The sequence below is a fragment of the Patella vulgata genome, chromosome 5, assembly GCF_932274485.2.
Source record: "Patella vulgata chromosome 5, xgPatVulg1.2, whole genome shotgun sequence".
Classification (NCBI taxonomy): Eukaryota; Metazoa; Mollusca; class Gastropoda; family Patellidae; genus Patella; species Patella vulgata.
The window spans coordinates 63,343,613-63,359,054 of record NC_065883.2 but is presented as its reverse complement, the minus strand read 5'-3'; the positions used below and the strand labels follow the sequence as shown (position 1 = coordinate 63,359,054).

Here is a 15,442-nt window from a genome sequence, read left to right as displayed (position 1 = left end):
GAAAGAGTAAGCATGCTCTAGCAAGCCTGATATCTGATCTGATATCCATAAGGCGAACCTGATATCTGATCTGATGCGTATTTTAGGCTTGGATGGCTATATCTGATCTCCACTGGGAAAGACAATAAGGGTAGGCTTAAATGATTCCCTATAACCCTTCAATATGTCTGTGGCCTGTGAACCAAACATCTGTGGTCAGTATCAGTGGCCTATAATGGAAGACTTGTACCTCCCAACATAAAAACAACAGTTCTAGATACTCACACGTATACTTCGTTTTCTTACAACACCGTGTTCTGGTACATTTCCTGAAAGTTGATTTGTAAACCTTTCTTCTTTTTCTGCCATTCGTCAGTGATTACTTTACAGCTTAGTGTTTTTCATAGGAAGTTTAATCAAGAACCTTCTTATCAGTTATGTATTAGCCAAGTCCAGTCTCTCCAGGTATATTATCATGCGTTTCATTCACATTCCATTAACTGTGGTAAACATTTAACCTAAACCCACCATGTGTTTATGTCTGAAAATCGTACACGCGTGCGAGATCAAAATTAGAAAGAGGATACGTGATACTTGTATATACACCTTAACTGGTTAATCCGCGCTCTACACCTCTCTCTCCCTTGTTTATGACGCCGTGTGTTATAAACCATATGTGAAGAAAATACGTCCAAGTCTTTATTTGATGTTTCCTTACTCTAGACTAAATACCATAAATTAAATTTCTAGCTATGAGTTTTAGTAAATATAAATCCGTCAATTCGCAGTGTTTAAAGAAGATAACTTTTTCGTGTATAATAAAATATTTTGTAGCTATAAATAGTTGTATAAAACAAAGACATATTGTATAAATTCTGCATTTATATTAAATCTAATATTCTAATTTCTGAAGTGACAAAATAAACTTGAAAAATCAATATAAGTGAGCAACCATTTCGCACATTAACTAAATTCTAATTCTTTACATTACAAGCTTTCCATTCTAGCTCTTCCCGGTGTAAAAAGACCGACGTTCTCGTATACTATCGTGTAATATTTGAACATTGGCGTCTCTTTGAAACTATATCTTTCACTCTCATTAAATGTGTTCCATTTTAAATCAAAAGCCATTCACAGATATTCTGCGCATATGAAACTAAAATTTGGATAGGGGGTGAGCTAGGTATAGCTTACGCGGGGCACACCCCGGATTCTGTCTTAATCATTAATTACCTAAGTATTACCTGTAGTTAATATAAGATACCAAAGACGAAACAGAACATCAATACAGTGATTTACAACGATGCGGTACGCAACTGAGACGATAAGCCGAACATCAATATCTTAAAATGGTGTGCAGCCGAACATCAATAACCTACAACGGTGCGCAACTGAGGAGAAACTGAACATCAATAACTTACAATGGTGCACAACTGAGGAGAAACTGAACATCAATAACTTACAATGGTGCGCAACTGAGGAGAAACTTAACATCAATAACTTACAATGGTGCACAACTGAGGAGAAACTGAACATCAATAACTTACAATGGTGCGCAACTGAGGAGAAACTGAACATCAATAACTTACAACGGTGCACAACTGAGAAGAAACTGAACATCAATAACTTACAACGGTGCACAACTGAGGATATATTATTTTTAAAAAATAATAAACCATACAGATTATTTTAACTTTTATTTATTTTCCCAACCTCTGTATTCTCTGTGTGAGAGACATCTATCATCTATAACTGACATTTTTTCTTGTACTGCGTTTACTCTGAAGATATAAAAATAAACAAGATAACAATTTGTCGATTTACCATATAAAATGAGGTCAATCTATTATTAACACCTATAATACCTCGCCCTATCTTACCTATTTTTAGCGGTAAATTAATTAATAAGTCAATCTGTAACGGCTGCACATAAGTCATTTTACACAGTTAAGAGATGACACCAGAAAGAATTTCTGACCCAAAACCTATTTTTATATTTCAGTTAAATATAACTATAGAATTCAGGACCCTAAAGTAATTTATGAAACGAAAGTTCATAAGATGCTGAATGTAGATAGGGTTTGTCCTCTCGTGGCCACAAGCACCAAAAACTGAAGCCTCTATCACGTTCACGGGGTTTCAAAAAAAAATGCAGAACCCGACAATACTTTCCACCAATTTGAACAAAAAATTTCCTTTAAAAACTATAGTTTCTACTGAATTAAGTATTTCGGAAAAGTGCAATAACCCTGGAGCGGAACTGATTCACATCAGAGGGCGAGTGTAGGGGTTAATCAACAGGGTTCGTCGTCATATGACCCCATTACTTATTTTCAAAAAAAACGGTAAAAACTATATAACCCCTATCACTTCACTTCACAAGCCAATTGTTAGTTAACGGACAGATAAATCGACGGAACGGGTGACTGCATAATACACCTAGGATATAATACGCCCACATCAAACAGGTAACCAAAGAGAAACGTAACTGAACCGGTTTTACAAGTGTCCCATGTAGTACGGAGCTAAACCGGGTACTAAGTCAGCTGTGACATTTGGTTTGAAAAATGACGAATGCTTAACTGCCGGATACGTAGTCCTGTTTATTGGTGGCCACTAGCGCGGTACAAAAACGACATCAACTGTGCATATAGCATATTACAGAACATTTACTATAGTATATTTAGGGGCATTTCTGTTACTAAATAAGCAGGTCGGCAAGATATTTATAGTGTTATAATCAAATTTATTAACACACACCATTCCCTTCGTTATAATGTGATTATTTACTAAGGCGCCATATCTATTAGATTATTGTTGCATAATGGGAAATACCTTTACGTCTAATAGATCTGTGATTCAGACGGGTTTACATGGTATGGTTCAATCTGTCGATTCCTCACTAATAATACTGGTAGAAAGTTTTTATTTTAATATCATACTAAATGGCATAGAATGAGGTAACCGTTACTAAAGAGCTTTATGTAATATCAGACCACAGAAGACCATGAAGTGCGTCTATTAAACGGCTGGAAACAAACACGTGTCCATGTCAGAATTACAATTTAACGACGCGAGAAATGACGTGGACGTGGTGCTTATACCTGGTCTCGTCGGGAATTCAATTTAGATGTTTCCTTGGCAAACACGAAACTAATTTATAGTGACACACAATGGCGGTGTAAAATAACGTACAGAGATGACACATAAGAATTAAGTATGTACCCTTCGTGATATCCCCTTTTCCTCCTTCAGAAAATTGCTTTTCCTTTCTTTTCGCCTCTCCTTTTCTTTCTGTTTTTGTATCTTGCGATAGCTTTCTGCTTCTTCCTCAGTCATTCTCTTAGCATGCCTGCCCTTTCTTCTTTTAACACGTCTCTCTACCCCTGTTTCTATCTTTAACAAGAAAAGAAGGAAGACGAAAAACTGAGGTCCCGTGTACACATTGGTGAGCACGTAAAAGATCCCTTGGAAGTTGGAATTCGATATAGTAGGCCATAGCGCCGCTGTTAGGGCAAAATTTCTCTCATAGCACACACTGTATGGCGTATGCCGGTCTTAATTACCCCAGTCGGGGCAGACCACCTCAGCCTTAGATTTTGATTGCAAACTAATCAGTTCTGTCAAATTACGGCAAATCGAAAATTACTTTTTAACGACGGCGGCGACCTCCAAAATTTGATATTTTGGAATATTTGTGCAATAAGTTTGTTATTATACATTTTTGTAACCATTCATTGATTGTACATGAAGATAACACGCGAATTAATACTGACCTCAAACAACACGATAACCAAGAACAACATCATGTTCGAGTTTAGGGTCCAAGCAGATTTAGTGACAGTATCATAAAACAGGTAACTTGGATTAAAGTGTAGTCCAGTATAAACCTATCATACCTTTGATTGAGTAGATTTTGTTTTTGTGTTTTCAGTAATAGTTAATACATAATCTATTACATTATTATCATCTAGGTCTATCTCATTACAACTCACTATCTGTCGGTTAATACAGCTTATATCTTTACTTTCATCATCTGAAAAACATCCATAGTGATTATATCATTGTACCCGAAACATACATTTCCCTTGTCTGATTCATGGCTTTAGGGATAGTTATCTCTTTTCGCTCTAAACTACAGGTTTTAAGGCAGCCATCATTATGTGGTACACTTACAAGACGATGAGTGGACGTGAGCTGACGTTACCGGGCAACCAGGTGTGAGCGTATGTGGCTTGGAGATAGGGGCGCCTTCTCAACCTCGCGGATTTACTCCGGGTACTCCGCCCCCCCACAGGGAAGACCCCTGCGCGTGCGCTACTAAGATAATAAAAAAAAAATAAGACCTGTCTGCGATATCACCTTCGGTGGAAGAGGACGTTAAACACTAAGGACAACAACTAAATATTTTGTAGTAAGTACCCGGTTAGTAGCTCGTGTTTCAACGTCTGCTTCCACAATAGTACTATCCCAGAGAAGTAAATATATATTACCAAATCACACTTTCATAATGGGGAGTGTATGCTTAAAGACTTTGACAGGGGCCACTATGTTTAGCTTTTTATAAACATACTGTATGCGTGGAAACAAATGTAGGAAATATAATCTATCAGAAACGCACCAAATCAGTAATTATGATTATAAAGATGAACAGTCATTATTCACACTTGTCAGTGGTGGAGTATGGGGGGCCTGACAAGACACGCAGCGTCTAGCCGTTCGGATGGTATAAAAACAAGCGGTTGTCATGCAAGATATGCCCATGCATGAAGTTACGGTCCCATAAACCTATACTTTTCAAGTTTTGTAAAATCGGATAAACATTGTGACCTCACCTGTAGAGTATTCACAAACAAAATGGGGTCGGACAGGGGCGACGACGTATACGTCCACATGAAAATGTGGGCCTATAAAAACGAAGTCCCGTAAACGTTGGCGTGTACCCAAACAAAAACCATGACAATTGGAAATATGATAATTTTGCGTGAGTCATGCCATACTTTCACATCCTCAAATGTTTGGTTGTCGATTGTGAGTCGATAATCATCAGATCATTTATATCCCTTTCCGTCAAATTGAAATCCGCCCATTTTCGATAACAATGTTTTTCGATTTTGTTGACGTGGGCAAAGTTGAGACGGGGATTTCTGGTGCACGGACGCAAATAAAAACCCACATTTAAAAACGAGATTAATTCCCATTCCACCCACATGGGGATAAATATTCCACTAGATTTGACATGTTGCAGTTATTTATATATTACTTACCAATCAATTCTAAAATATCTAGACCAAAACTGTTTAATTTATTATTAGGTTTAAAAGATGCTAGTGAATTATATATCAGGGGTGTTGGTATCACAAAGTTGTCATTTGGAAACCTGGAAGAGAAAAAGAAGAGTAAGCGTCTGAATATATTAAAATTTGTTTCAAATATACTTCAATAATTTGGCTTGCATGTGTTCTAATTCTAAGACGTATATTTTAAAATGAACGGAGCTCTTTGATTTTGATTAAAGCAATAATAATTTTGATTTTAATTAAATCTGATAAGTTGATTTGTTTTGCGAAGTAGGCATCTGTCTACATTTGGCTCTATAGATATAGCCAATGTTAATATAATTAATTTTGCGATCAGCAGTGGACAGTATTAACCATAAACAAAACTAAAATTATTAAAAATTGCACTAACTTGTTAATATTTCAAAAAGAAAATTAAATCGTATAGAACTGCCTAGTTACTAATCGGAAAAAAAACCACACCAGATCAACCCAATTAAACATTTTATTTTGACCTAAATCAAAATAGTTTAGCACCAATAATAATATAAAAAGGTTTTAAAAAAATTGAATATTTCTGGTTCCATTACAGGTGATAATTCCAAACGAAAAGTAACTTAAAAAAAGATAAAATCCATGAATTACATCGTATTTTGCGAAAGACGCGGGTTTATTGCGGTTATATCTAAGCCTCTCCATGACATCGGTGTTCTTGGAGTTACTGGCTGACTAAGACTTAAATTAAAAAACGCAGGAAGATTTGGGGTTCTAAATGTTTTGAAGGGATAAAGATGGTCTAATTGTGGTGTTTTGAATCCATAATGTCTAGAACACGTTGGTGGTGTGTTGATCTTTGTCCAGTTGACAGGATCTTGGTAGTTATATCTGTCGTATGTTTCTCCATTTGTTTCGTTGTTCTGAAATTAATAATTTTAAAGCGATAATTTCATATTTTTAAGTTATATTTTTAAAATGTATTAAAATAAATAGATGGTATCTATAAACAGACATACCTTAATAAAGAATAATCCTATTATTATTAATCCTATAATTCACTATTGCCAGTTGAGAAATTGGCAAATATATCATTTTCAACTTCAAATTCAACGTTTGAAGATAGATTTTCCTTGGGGGGGGGGGGGGTAGAAAAACAAGGGAGGTAATTGTGTTATTATTTCCTGTGTGAATGATTTTTAAGTGTGAGAATGATATCTATGATCGTCTAACAGTGAGCTGACAAACTATTGAGCAAAATACATAGCAATAATTATGTTTTGACTTTCTTAGAAAATATGAAATTCTCGCTTTAAAATTAAATTCCCCTGAGGCTGAACCGTGAACGTCATTTGGGGGATTTTTATCCATAGACATGATAGAGTAGTACAATATATTGTGAAAGTTGGATCTCTAAATTTAAAAGGAATATCAGTCCCAAAATGGTTCAATTCCGTTCAGTATTTAAAGTCAAAGACATGATGAATTGATGATTTCCCGCATGCTCGGCTGGACAGGTGATAAACTTAACAATTTACTGAACGGCCAAAATCTTACCACCTGCCTACAAGACAAGGTAAAGGTTTACAAACCAAAAAACGGACAATTATCTACTCCTGTGATTGTGGCAAGACGACCATGAAAGGTGCAATCCACATACGAGACCAAAACTGACCAGAGTGTCAACAAGGCCGAGAGTTTATGTGGGCAATCCTATCCCAGCCAAAGTTACTGATGGAGCGATAGGCTAGAACTTAGAAGAAAAGATTAATCCCCGAAGGCCCCACCCCCACCCTTTTTAACCTCCACCCTTTTCAACTTTAGCCCTTTCGCAAACACGGTGCTAAAAACTTATGAATACCTGGAATATTATTTCTATATCACCGGTAGATAGGACAGGCAAGGGTGAATTTGTTATGTTTTGTAGACAGTGTAACGCCGTCGGTATTTTCATTTTTTTTTTGCAAAAAGTCGTAGAACGCTGTCATGCAGTTCATCGTCGTCTGCTAGCCATCGAGAAAGTAAACATCCGCTTTTTGTGAGTTAAGCTGTGATTGGTTAATTATAACCAATCAGAACCTGTAGTACAAAGGCATATTAATATGGCCGACTACTTTTGATCTAACTTCCGCAATCAGAAAAAGAAATCGATAGTTAGAACATTTACATTAAAGAAGAGAATTTATATTTTATAAACTTAGAAAATGTGCGAAGGGTGTGTTAGAGAAGAATATCCGGACAGGGTAACATCGACTTATCTTTATTTTCTATGCAAACCAAGACTACATACGACAAGAGTCTCTGCAGTACGACTAGTCTACTTTCGTTTTGTTGACAATATGCATGCTAAATTTTTTGTTTACTATTATTAGGGAACGCTATGTTTAGAAAGTGGATGCTACATGATGAATTATGCTGGTTGCCATGAATGTCAGGACAGAAGCACACCCAAAATTGTAAATAAAAAATCAGATGAAATCAATGATGAAGAAATGATAACATTTCAACGTGAGTAGCCTAGATTCCTCATCTAGTTTGAGTTTTATTTTTAATTTCCTTCCTCTAGTTATACAGTTGTAGTGCTAACAACCATGTCATTGTTTCAGAAATATAGTACGCAATCACAGGTGCTATTGGACATTCGCACGAATGACACTGCTAAAAGACCTAGAAATGGTTCCACTACTGATGTCTTCCGCCTTAGGCCTACACCAGCCACAGTAGTGGCTCGTCCTATAGAGTTCCTTGCGCAAGTTTTTTACTCAAATGACTACAAAACTGTTACTGGCCAATAGCTCCCTTAATTTACATATACACTGACCCAAAACTGTACTGCACATAGCTTAACATATAATAAACCAATTCCCATTGAAATAAAGGTGAAGCCTTACTTACCGCATAATTATATGATTTGATGAAACCCAACTGCTACGCGAAATTTCTAGCCTACTGAACTTAAAATGTCCGCCCAGTAAGAAACAGCATGCACACTTCATCTCACGTCAAACATCTCTTTGAAAACGCATTACCACAAAGAAAAACTGTTCAGTAACTATTTTAGTGGTCCAGTCTTCACTATTTGTGATAGAATTACTTATTTCAATACAAACTGTAATGATATGTGTTGACAATTGTGTGTTTAAACACAGTTTAACGATACATTTAATTGTTGCTACTAAAAGACTCTGCAATAATGGAATAATGATCTACAGTTTCACAATGATCCCCATAAGGTTTACGAAGTTGGGTGGCCATTAATTCCCATTTGTCCCTGTTTTTTGATAGGAACAACCCTTTCATTCTTCTCCACTTTGTAATAGCTATGAATAAGTATGGGGAGTAGCAAATATCCTAGAATAATGCAAAAAAGTTAGCCTATTTACCACCAGTACCTTATTTAAACAATAAGGCTATTGTTCTATATGATATTTACTGGGATATAAAAATGCTGTGATCAAAAGATACATAAACCACTATTATATGTAGGCCTATATGGAAGTACATAGTATGAATACAAGTAAAAATTTCTTTATTCTAGGATTAGACTAAAGCAAAGATTGATTACCATGGGTAGAGAATTACTCCTTGCCACCTACATATAGATTGTGACTATCCTTGGCATAATATATATGGAAGCCATCCATCTTTATTATTTAAAAGCATGAAAGATTTATAAAGTTATATTATCTGTTAACTGTTTACCATTTGATCTATATTAATTTTAGATGTCTGTTCAAAATGTAATCACCTAATTGGAGAACATGAACACATATTTAAAGTCTCTGGGGAATACCAGGTAAATAGATTGTTAAAACTATCATTAAAATCTAAGCAAGTAATGTGATAACTAAAGATGCATTATGTAAGAGCTAAATCTGCCTATTGCAGATCTTTCTTTAGGCCTGAAATATTATATAGACTATTAGACACTTATTAACAGAAAAGACCTTAATCAACTCTCTAGACCATCAGATAATTGCGATATTTAATGGTTTGAAACACGGTCGCCATTTAAACATACATTATGCAAGAGATAAATCTGCCTATTGCAGGTCTTTCTTTAGGCCTAAAAAATTATATAAACTATTAATTAGACATTTATTAACATGAAAAGACCTTAATCAACACTCGATGGCATTTTATGTGTCAGATTTTCAATGGATTTGAATACGAATTGCTGCTCAACGCTCACCGATGATTTTAATCAAAAAATGGATAATCGAACCATCTTTAGAAATGATGATCGAGGCTAGGCCTAAAATTCAAACGCTAATATCTCGGTTCAGAGAGTAGTCATTTTCAGCATATTTCCTTTACTTTATCTAGTTTTTAACTATTATAGTGAGAACTGACGGCTCTTTATCTAACCTTTCATAATGCCCCTTTAATAATTTGATTTATAAATGGATTATTGAGACTTTGTTTATTATCGTAACAATGGTACTTTCCAATCAAGACTATATTGTGAACACTTCAAAGCCTAATAAATTCATGCAGAAACAAGTAATTTGAATGAAATTTTCAATATATTCTTTTTTCAATATCTATTTTTGAACAATTATATCAAGAACGGTCAGCTCTTTATTTAAATCTTACATAATGCTTCTTTAAGTGATGAATAGATGTGCACTGTCATATTAATTGTTTAATATATTGCAATTTATTAATCAATTGGTGAACAGATGACCTTATATATGTATACTTGAAGAATTTTTAGAAACATATTAATTCGCTAACCTCTGATCTATAGTTTGGAAAATCGTTTTGGTGGAAATTTTCATTAGTGAATTTTAGACTGCCAATGAACATGTATGTCAGAAATAAGTACTCAGCAAAAGATTTACATTCAAGGAATTTCTAATATTTCACAATACAATCAATTCAAATTTGTAGTCTTTTTCTGTCAACTATAATCAGGGCCAGATTAAGGCATGAGTGAAATGAGCTGCAGCATAGGGTCCTGCACTAACAATCATGTAAATCCTCAAAAGTTTTGCAGATAGCTTTGCTTGAATGGATATTCCTATTTCCAGTGCAAGTAAAAACTTTAATATGATTGCTTTTCATTTCTTTTTTTCCAGTTGTATGAAATGTCTTGTATATTGTGTGGGACAGGTGAAGATCAAAGAAGTATAATGCCCTGTGATCCTAGAGGACCTCAAATGAACAATGACTTCATAGACTGACTTTATGCTATGATACTTTAATTGAAGCTACAATTATGAAAAGACATTGAAATACTCCCAGTATTGACCTTATAATACATAAGGACCATGCTTCCAGGAACAATTCATTGAAATAATTGAATTAAACAAGAGCTAATTCTGCCTATTGCAGGTCTTTCTTTAGGCCTTGAATGTTATATGTATTGTTTAATGGTCGAGAGCGAGACATTAAGTAATATATTGTAACAACAAGAGGGCCATAGGCCCGAGTGTTTTTACAATATATTATGCAATGTCTTAAGCTCCAGACCATTAAACGACTTAAAATACAGACACATGCTTTTACAGTGAAATATGTCACGCGAGTCCATTATTTCACTAGTATATATAATGTACGATTGTCAAGTTGCCCCTACGATTATTTGAGATAATGGTACGCCAACATCAAAGGGTGAGGTCACATCTGTATTTAATAAACTATTAATTAGACATTTATTAACATGACAAGACCATAATGAACTCTCGATGCGGAGGAAGAAGGGCCAGCTCTTTATCTAAATCTAATTCTTACATAATGTGTCTTTAAATATATGGTAAATGTGTACTTATATGAAACTATAAGTTGAACTATGCATGTAGACAGAAAATCAAATAAATCATATCTTCAGTAATCAGCATGGCATTCTTTAAAAGATCGGGATACAAGTTTAGAACAACAAATGTCAATGGGAAATACTCTAGGATTATATATATTGTATCAAATTGAATTTTATGTTGGCCTTCATTTTTATTTTCAAAACATCACAATGCACAAAACAATTTCTATAATGTTGATAAGTAATGTAATTTGTCATTTGGAAAATCTAATAAATTATGCTTTATTATTAAATTAAATTGGTATATCAAAAAAATTATTCTTTAAATAAATTGAAAATATAAGGTTGGAATTGTACATTATTCTTTTTAATATATATGACTTTATAGAAATAGTATTATTTGATATTCCTTGTATTTAGCTGACTGGTTGTACATTTTCTGTTGTTCAAATTACAAAATATAAATTTGTTTATAAACGCAAGCATTTTTTAAGCCAGAGGAGTAGCTTATGCAAGGATCATACCTCAAAATCCTTGTGAACCAGCTTAACCATCTGACACTCAGATGGTTAACAAAGCAAATTTCCACAAAACTTAATGAGCTCGCTAAAGCCAAACATTTTAAGCCGACACATGTAGACCTCTCATATAAGCCAGCTTTCGAACAAAATAATTCTTAAGGAAAGATAGCGAGCCAGGTTTTTATACGCTGCTGTGGACGTATATTATTATTGTGGCCCCTGTCTGTCTGGAATTTGTGGTCATTATACAGGTCACATTTTTTTTATCCGATTTTGAAGAAACTTGAAATATGGGTTTATTTCCCAAAGATCTCGGTTCATTTCGATATTGGCATGTATCTGATCGTAACTTCATGCATTATGGCCCCTGATTGTAAGAAATATCGCGGTTTTAGCCTGTGGTCTCTTTGGAGATCACAATTTTTATTTGATTATGGACACTCCAGATGTCACAATTTTTATCGATTTTAATGAAACTTGAAATAAATGTTTATAACCAAACGATCTCGGGTCCTTTCGATATTCGCATATAACAGATCGTAACTTCCTCGATTATGGCCCTTGATTGTACGAAAAAATCACAACTTTAACTTGTGGACTCCCTAGAGGTCACAATTTTTACCCAATTTTAAATATCGTTCAAATATATCATCCTTACATCCTGATGATGATTGAGTTTAAATTTCAGTTCCTTTGGATATTTGCACATAATATATCAGACCATAACTTCCTGGATTAGGTCGTGGGTCCTCTAAAGGTCATAATTTTTATTCGATTTTAAAAACTGTTTAAATATATTACCGTTCCACCATAATGAAGGTTTAGTTCTAATTTCGTGAAAATCGAAACGAAACTGCCAGACGAAATAGACGCTCCTTGCCATGTACGCATATTGTGTACAGGTATGTAATACCAAGGTTGTTTACCCTCTAGAGGTCACAATTTTAGTCTGATTTTGATGAAACTTAAAATATATCTTTATATCCAAAAGATCTCAGCCCCTTTCGATATTTGTGCATTTCAGATCATAACTTCTTGGATTAAGGCCCCCGATTGTACGAAAAATCGCTTTTTAACATAGATAATCAGGCTTAAAATTTTTGCGATTTGATTAAATGTATGGCACATCAGATTTAATTTTTATTTGTTATTAAATGTTTTTATAAGATGTGTATGGGAATGCATGTGTGCTGGACATAATAAAACATTTTTCTTAATTTTACTGACTTTTCTTTAAAACTATCCATGCGTTGTTTATATCATCACCTTCACTTTTTCTTCTTTATAATGTGGAATTGAATAGTGATCGAACTATGGGAAACAACTCTTGAATTACAGCAGTGTACAGACAGCTAAATCTGTCTACATTAATTTCAACATGAAATTCTGAGCTATTGAACATTCCGACGATCATAATCTTGAAAACTACACTTGTGCACATATAGTCGTCACCCCGTTTGTCCGTCCGTCAACAATTGGCTTGTGAATGGGTTTTTGTTTTAGTTTTAGTCTTGTGAAGCATTGTGTTTATGAGAGGACGACCGTTCTGTTCCGTGGTCTTTCGTGCCAGATTTATGCCCCCTTTTCCGAAACCGTGTGAACGCGATAGAGGCTACTGTTTTAAACGAAATTTAGAAAGGAAGAACTCAGCTTCCCACGATTCTCTGTGACTTTCCGTTCCGGATTTATCCATCCCTTTTTGAACCGATAGCGGCTGTAGTTTTTAAGCAATTGGTTTTTTTTTTTAAAATTGGTGTGAAGCATTGCAGTCATGACTCATGAAAGCCGACTTGTGAAGACGCGTTACCTATCGCATTAATCCCAAATTCCATATTTGCGTATTTTAGCGTGTATTAAAGGAGCTAAATCGCTAACATTTGGGACCTAGAAATTGACAAAAGTGGGTCGCAACGCATATAATACTGTAATATGAATGTATATAAACTGATTTACATTCAATGGTTTCCGTTTTTACTCCAATTTCAAATCAGTTATGTTCGGCGAAATAAGCCAGCAGTCTCAAGCGAGCGCAAATTTCTAGTGTCTGGTTATTCCAGTCTACATACGCAGTTTGATTTGGTGCAATGTGTCTAGACTCGTCCCTCGAGTCTCTTGATGCAACTGGGGCTGAAGCGCATTATGGTACACGATTCGTGTACCAATGGTAAAATGTTTATTTTGTCTTAAATATTGGATATCAAAAGCCCATATTTTCCCGCTAAGATCACAACATGAATGTTGATTTAATTTGACAAATAAATCGTGTTTTCAATGTTGAAGATTTTGGATGATATTGAGTTAGAGACTTGGCTACTTTAAGCTGTGAGAAATTTGATGATGGGAAAATGCAAATGGCCCATCTGGAATCATATGCGACAATACAAAATACAATAAGGTACAATACAAGGGGGTAGTTAAGGCGGATTAAGATCCATAAAAATATTGCTCATATAAATCAGTAACACTGTGAGGATCAGCACGGCGTATTAAACATTTACTAATAGACTAAATTAATTAATTGTGGGAATATTAATTATTTGGATTTAACTGAAATTCGTCCTACTACAATGTTATTATTGTTTAGTTTAACTGAAATTACTGGACTGGATAGAACTTAATAGAACTTAGAAGAGCTCTGTTGTTGTGATATTGCAGACAAGTTGTCTTATTTTCATTGTTTTATTAACTTAGCACACGCGCAGGGGTCTTTGCTGTGGGAGGAAACCGGGGTACCCGGCGTAAACCCGGAGTAAACCAACGGGGTTGAGAAGGCGCCCCTGTCTCTAAGTCTAAGCCACATACCCTCACACCAGGGATCGAAACAATGACTGCAAGCCAGAGGCGACCAGCCAGTGGGAGCACGAAGCGTGACACTCTAGACTACTAGGCCACCCAACCCCTCAGAAAAGCTCTGAATACATAAGTCGCTTCATATTCCCAAAGCAATGAGCAGATAATGCCCTTATCTTAGGTCTAATCAGACGAAACACTGCGAGGAGTATGGAGTCACTGGTGCTCACCCACTATATTGCCCACACACCGACACCAAATGACGTCATAACGATGATTGCATGTAGAAGTTTCGTAGTTCTAAATTTGTTTCATCGTGGACTGTATATTATAAAAAATTCGACTGAACCTAGAACCATGTACCGTATATACAGTCTGTATATACGGTACATGGTTCTAGGTTCAGTCGAATTATTATAAAAAATTCGACTGAACCTAGAACCATGTACCGTATATACAGTCTGTATATACATACCAATACCAATTATTATAAAAAATTCGACTGAACCTAGAACCATGTACCGTATATACAGTCTGTATATACATACCAATACCAATTATTATAAAAAATTCGACTGAACCTAGAACCATGTACCGTATATACAGTCTGTATATACGGTACATGGTTCTAGGTTCAGTCGAATTTTTTATAATAGACATGACATGAAATGCAATTAGACATTACAGAACTAGAAGCTCTGTTTACGCAAAAAACAAAGAAAATTTAACTATAGAATGTTCACAATGTTTCCATAAACTGTGTAATATGGACACTTGATTAGGAATCTTAGATCTATCTCCTTTTAGCGTGAAGCATATATGGCGGAGTTTCCTTATTAATGGCACAGGTGCCCTCAGTGGTCAACTTAGCACCTACTTCCTTAGAAAGAACAAATATTTGGAGAATATTGCTAAACATCAAAAAGATCTGCATCTGACCCAAAGTTTCACCAACACAATACCTTGGTCCAATCATATGCAGGATGTGGCTTAATTTTACCATATTCATCCAAGAATCTTTCTGGTCTGAAGGTCAATGGGTCATTCCAGGTCTTTTGGTCTAAATGACAGGAGAGGACATTGGGAATTACAATAGACTCTTTGGGAATCAAGTAACC

At 35.2% G+C, this 15,442-nt stretch overlaps 1 protein-coding gene and 2 long non-coding RNA genes across 3 annotated transcripts; 1 reads left to right on the top strand and 2 right to left on the bottom strand.

The window, feature by feature from the left end:
- Positions 1-1,616: 1,616 nt before the first annotated feature.
- LOC126820592 (uncharacterized) lies at positions 1,617-4,016 on the bottom strand. The gene is made up of 3 exons (XR_007680014.2): positions 3,879-4,016; positions 3,205-3,375; positions 1,617-1,760 (listed from the first exon to the last, which is right to left on the bottom strand). It is a non-coding gene; the product is annotated as an uncharacterized LOC126820592 (long non-coding RNA).
- A 1,273-nt stretch (positions 4,017-5,289) lies between these two features.
- LOC126820593 (uncharacterized) lies at positions 5,290-7,229 on the bottom strand. Its single transcript, XR_007680015.1, has 3 exons — positions 7,114-7,229; positions 5,904-6,175; positions 5,290-5,359 (listed from the first exon to the last, which is right to left on the bottom strand). It is a non-coding gene; the product is annotated as an uncharacterized LOC126820593 (long non-coding RNA).
- A 108-nt stretch (positions 7,230-7,337) lies between these two features.
- On the top strand, positions 7,338-12,751 carry LOC130012927 (protein Churchill-like). Its single transcript, XM_056101089.1, has 4 exons — positions 7,338-7,495; positions 7,625-7,760; positions 8,978-9,048; positions 10,334-12,751. The coding sequence occupies exons 1-4, from the start codon at positions 7,457-7,459 to the stop codon at positions 10,436-10,438; spliced, it is 351 nt and encodes a 116-aa protein (XP_055957064.1). The 5' UTR covers positions 7,338-7,456; the 3' UTR covers positions 10,439-12,751.
- The last annotated feature ends 2,691 nt before the right edge of the window (positions 12,752-15,442 follow it).

Coding starts and splice junctions, on each gene's coding strand:
- LOC130012927 (XM_056101089.1), top strand. CDS start 7,457: ATGTGCGAAGGGTGTGTTAGAGAAGAATATCCGGACAGG. Junction 7,761..8,977: donor AGAAATGATAACATTTCAAC/GTGAGTAGCCTA, acceptor TATTAATTTTAG/ATGTCTGTTCAAAATGTAAT. Junction 9,049..10,333: donor AAGTCTCTGGGGAATACCAG/GTAAATAGATTG, acceptor CTTTTTTTCCAG/TTGTATGAAATGTCTTGTAT.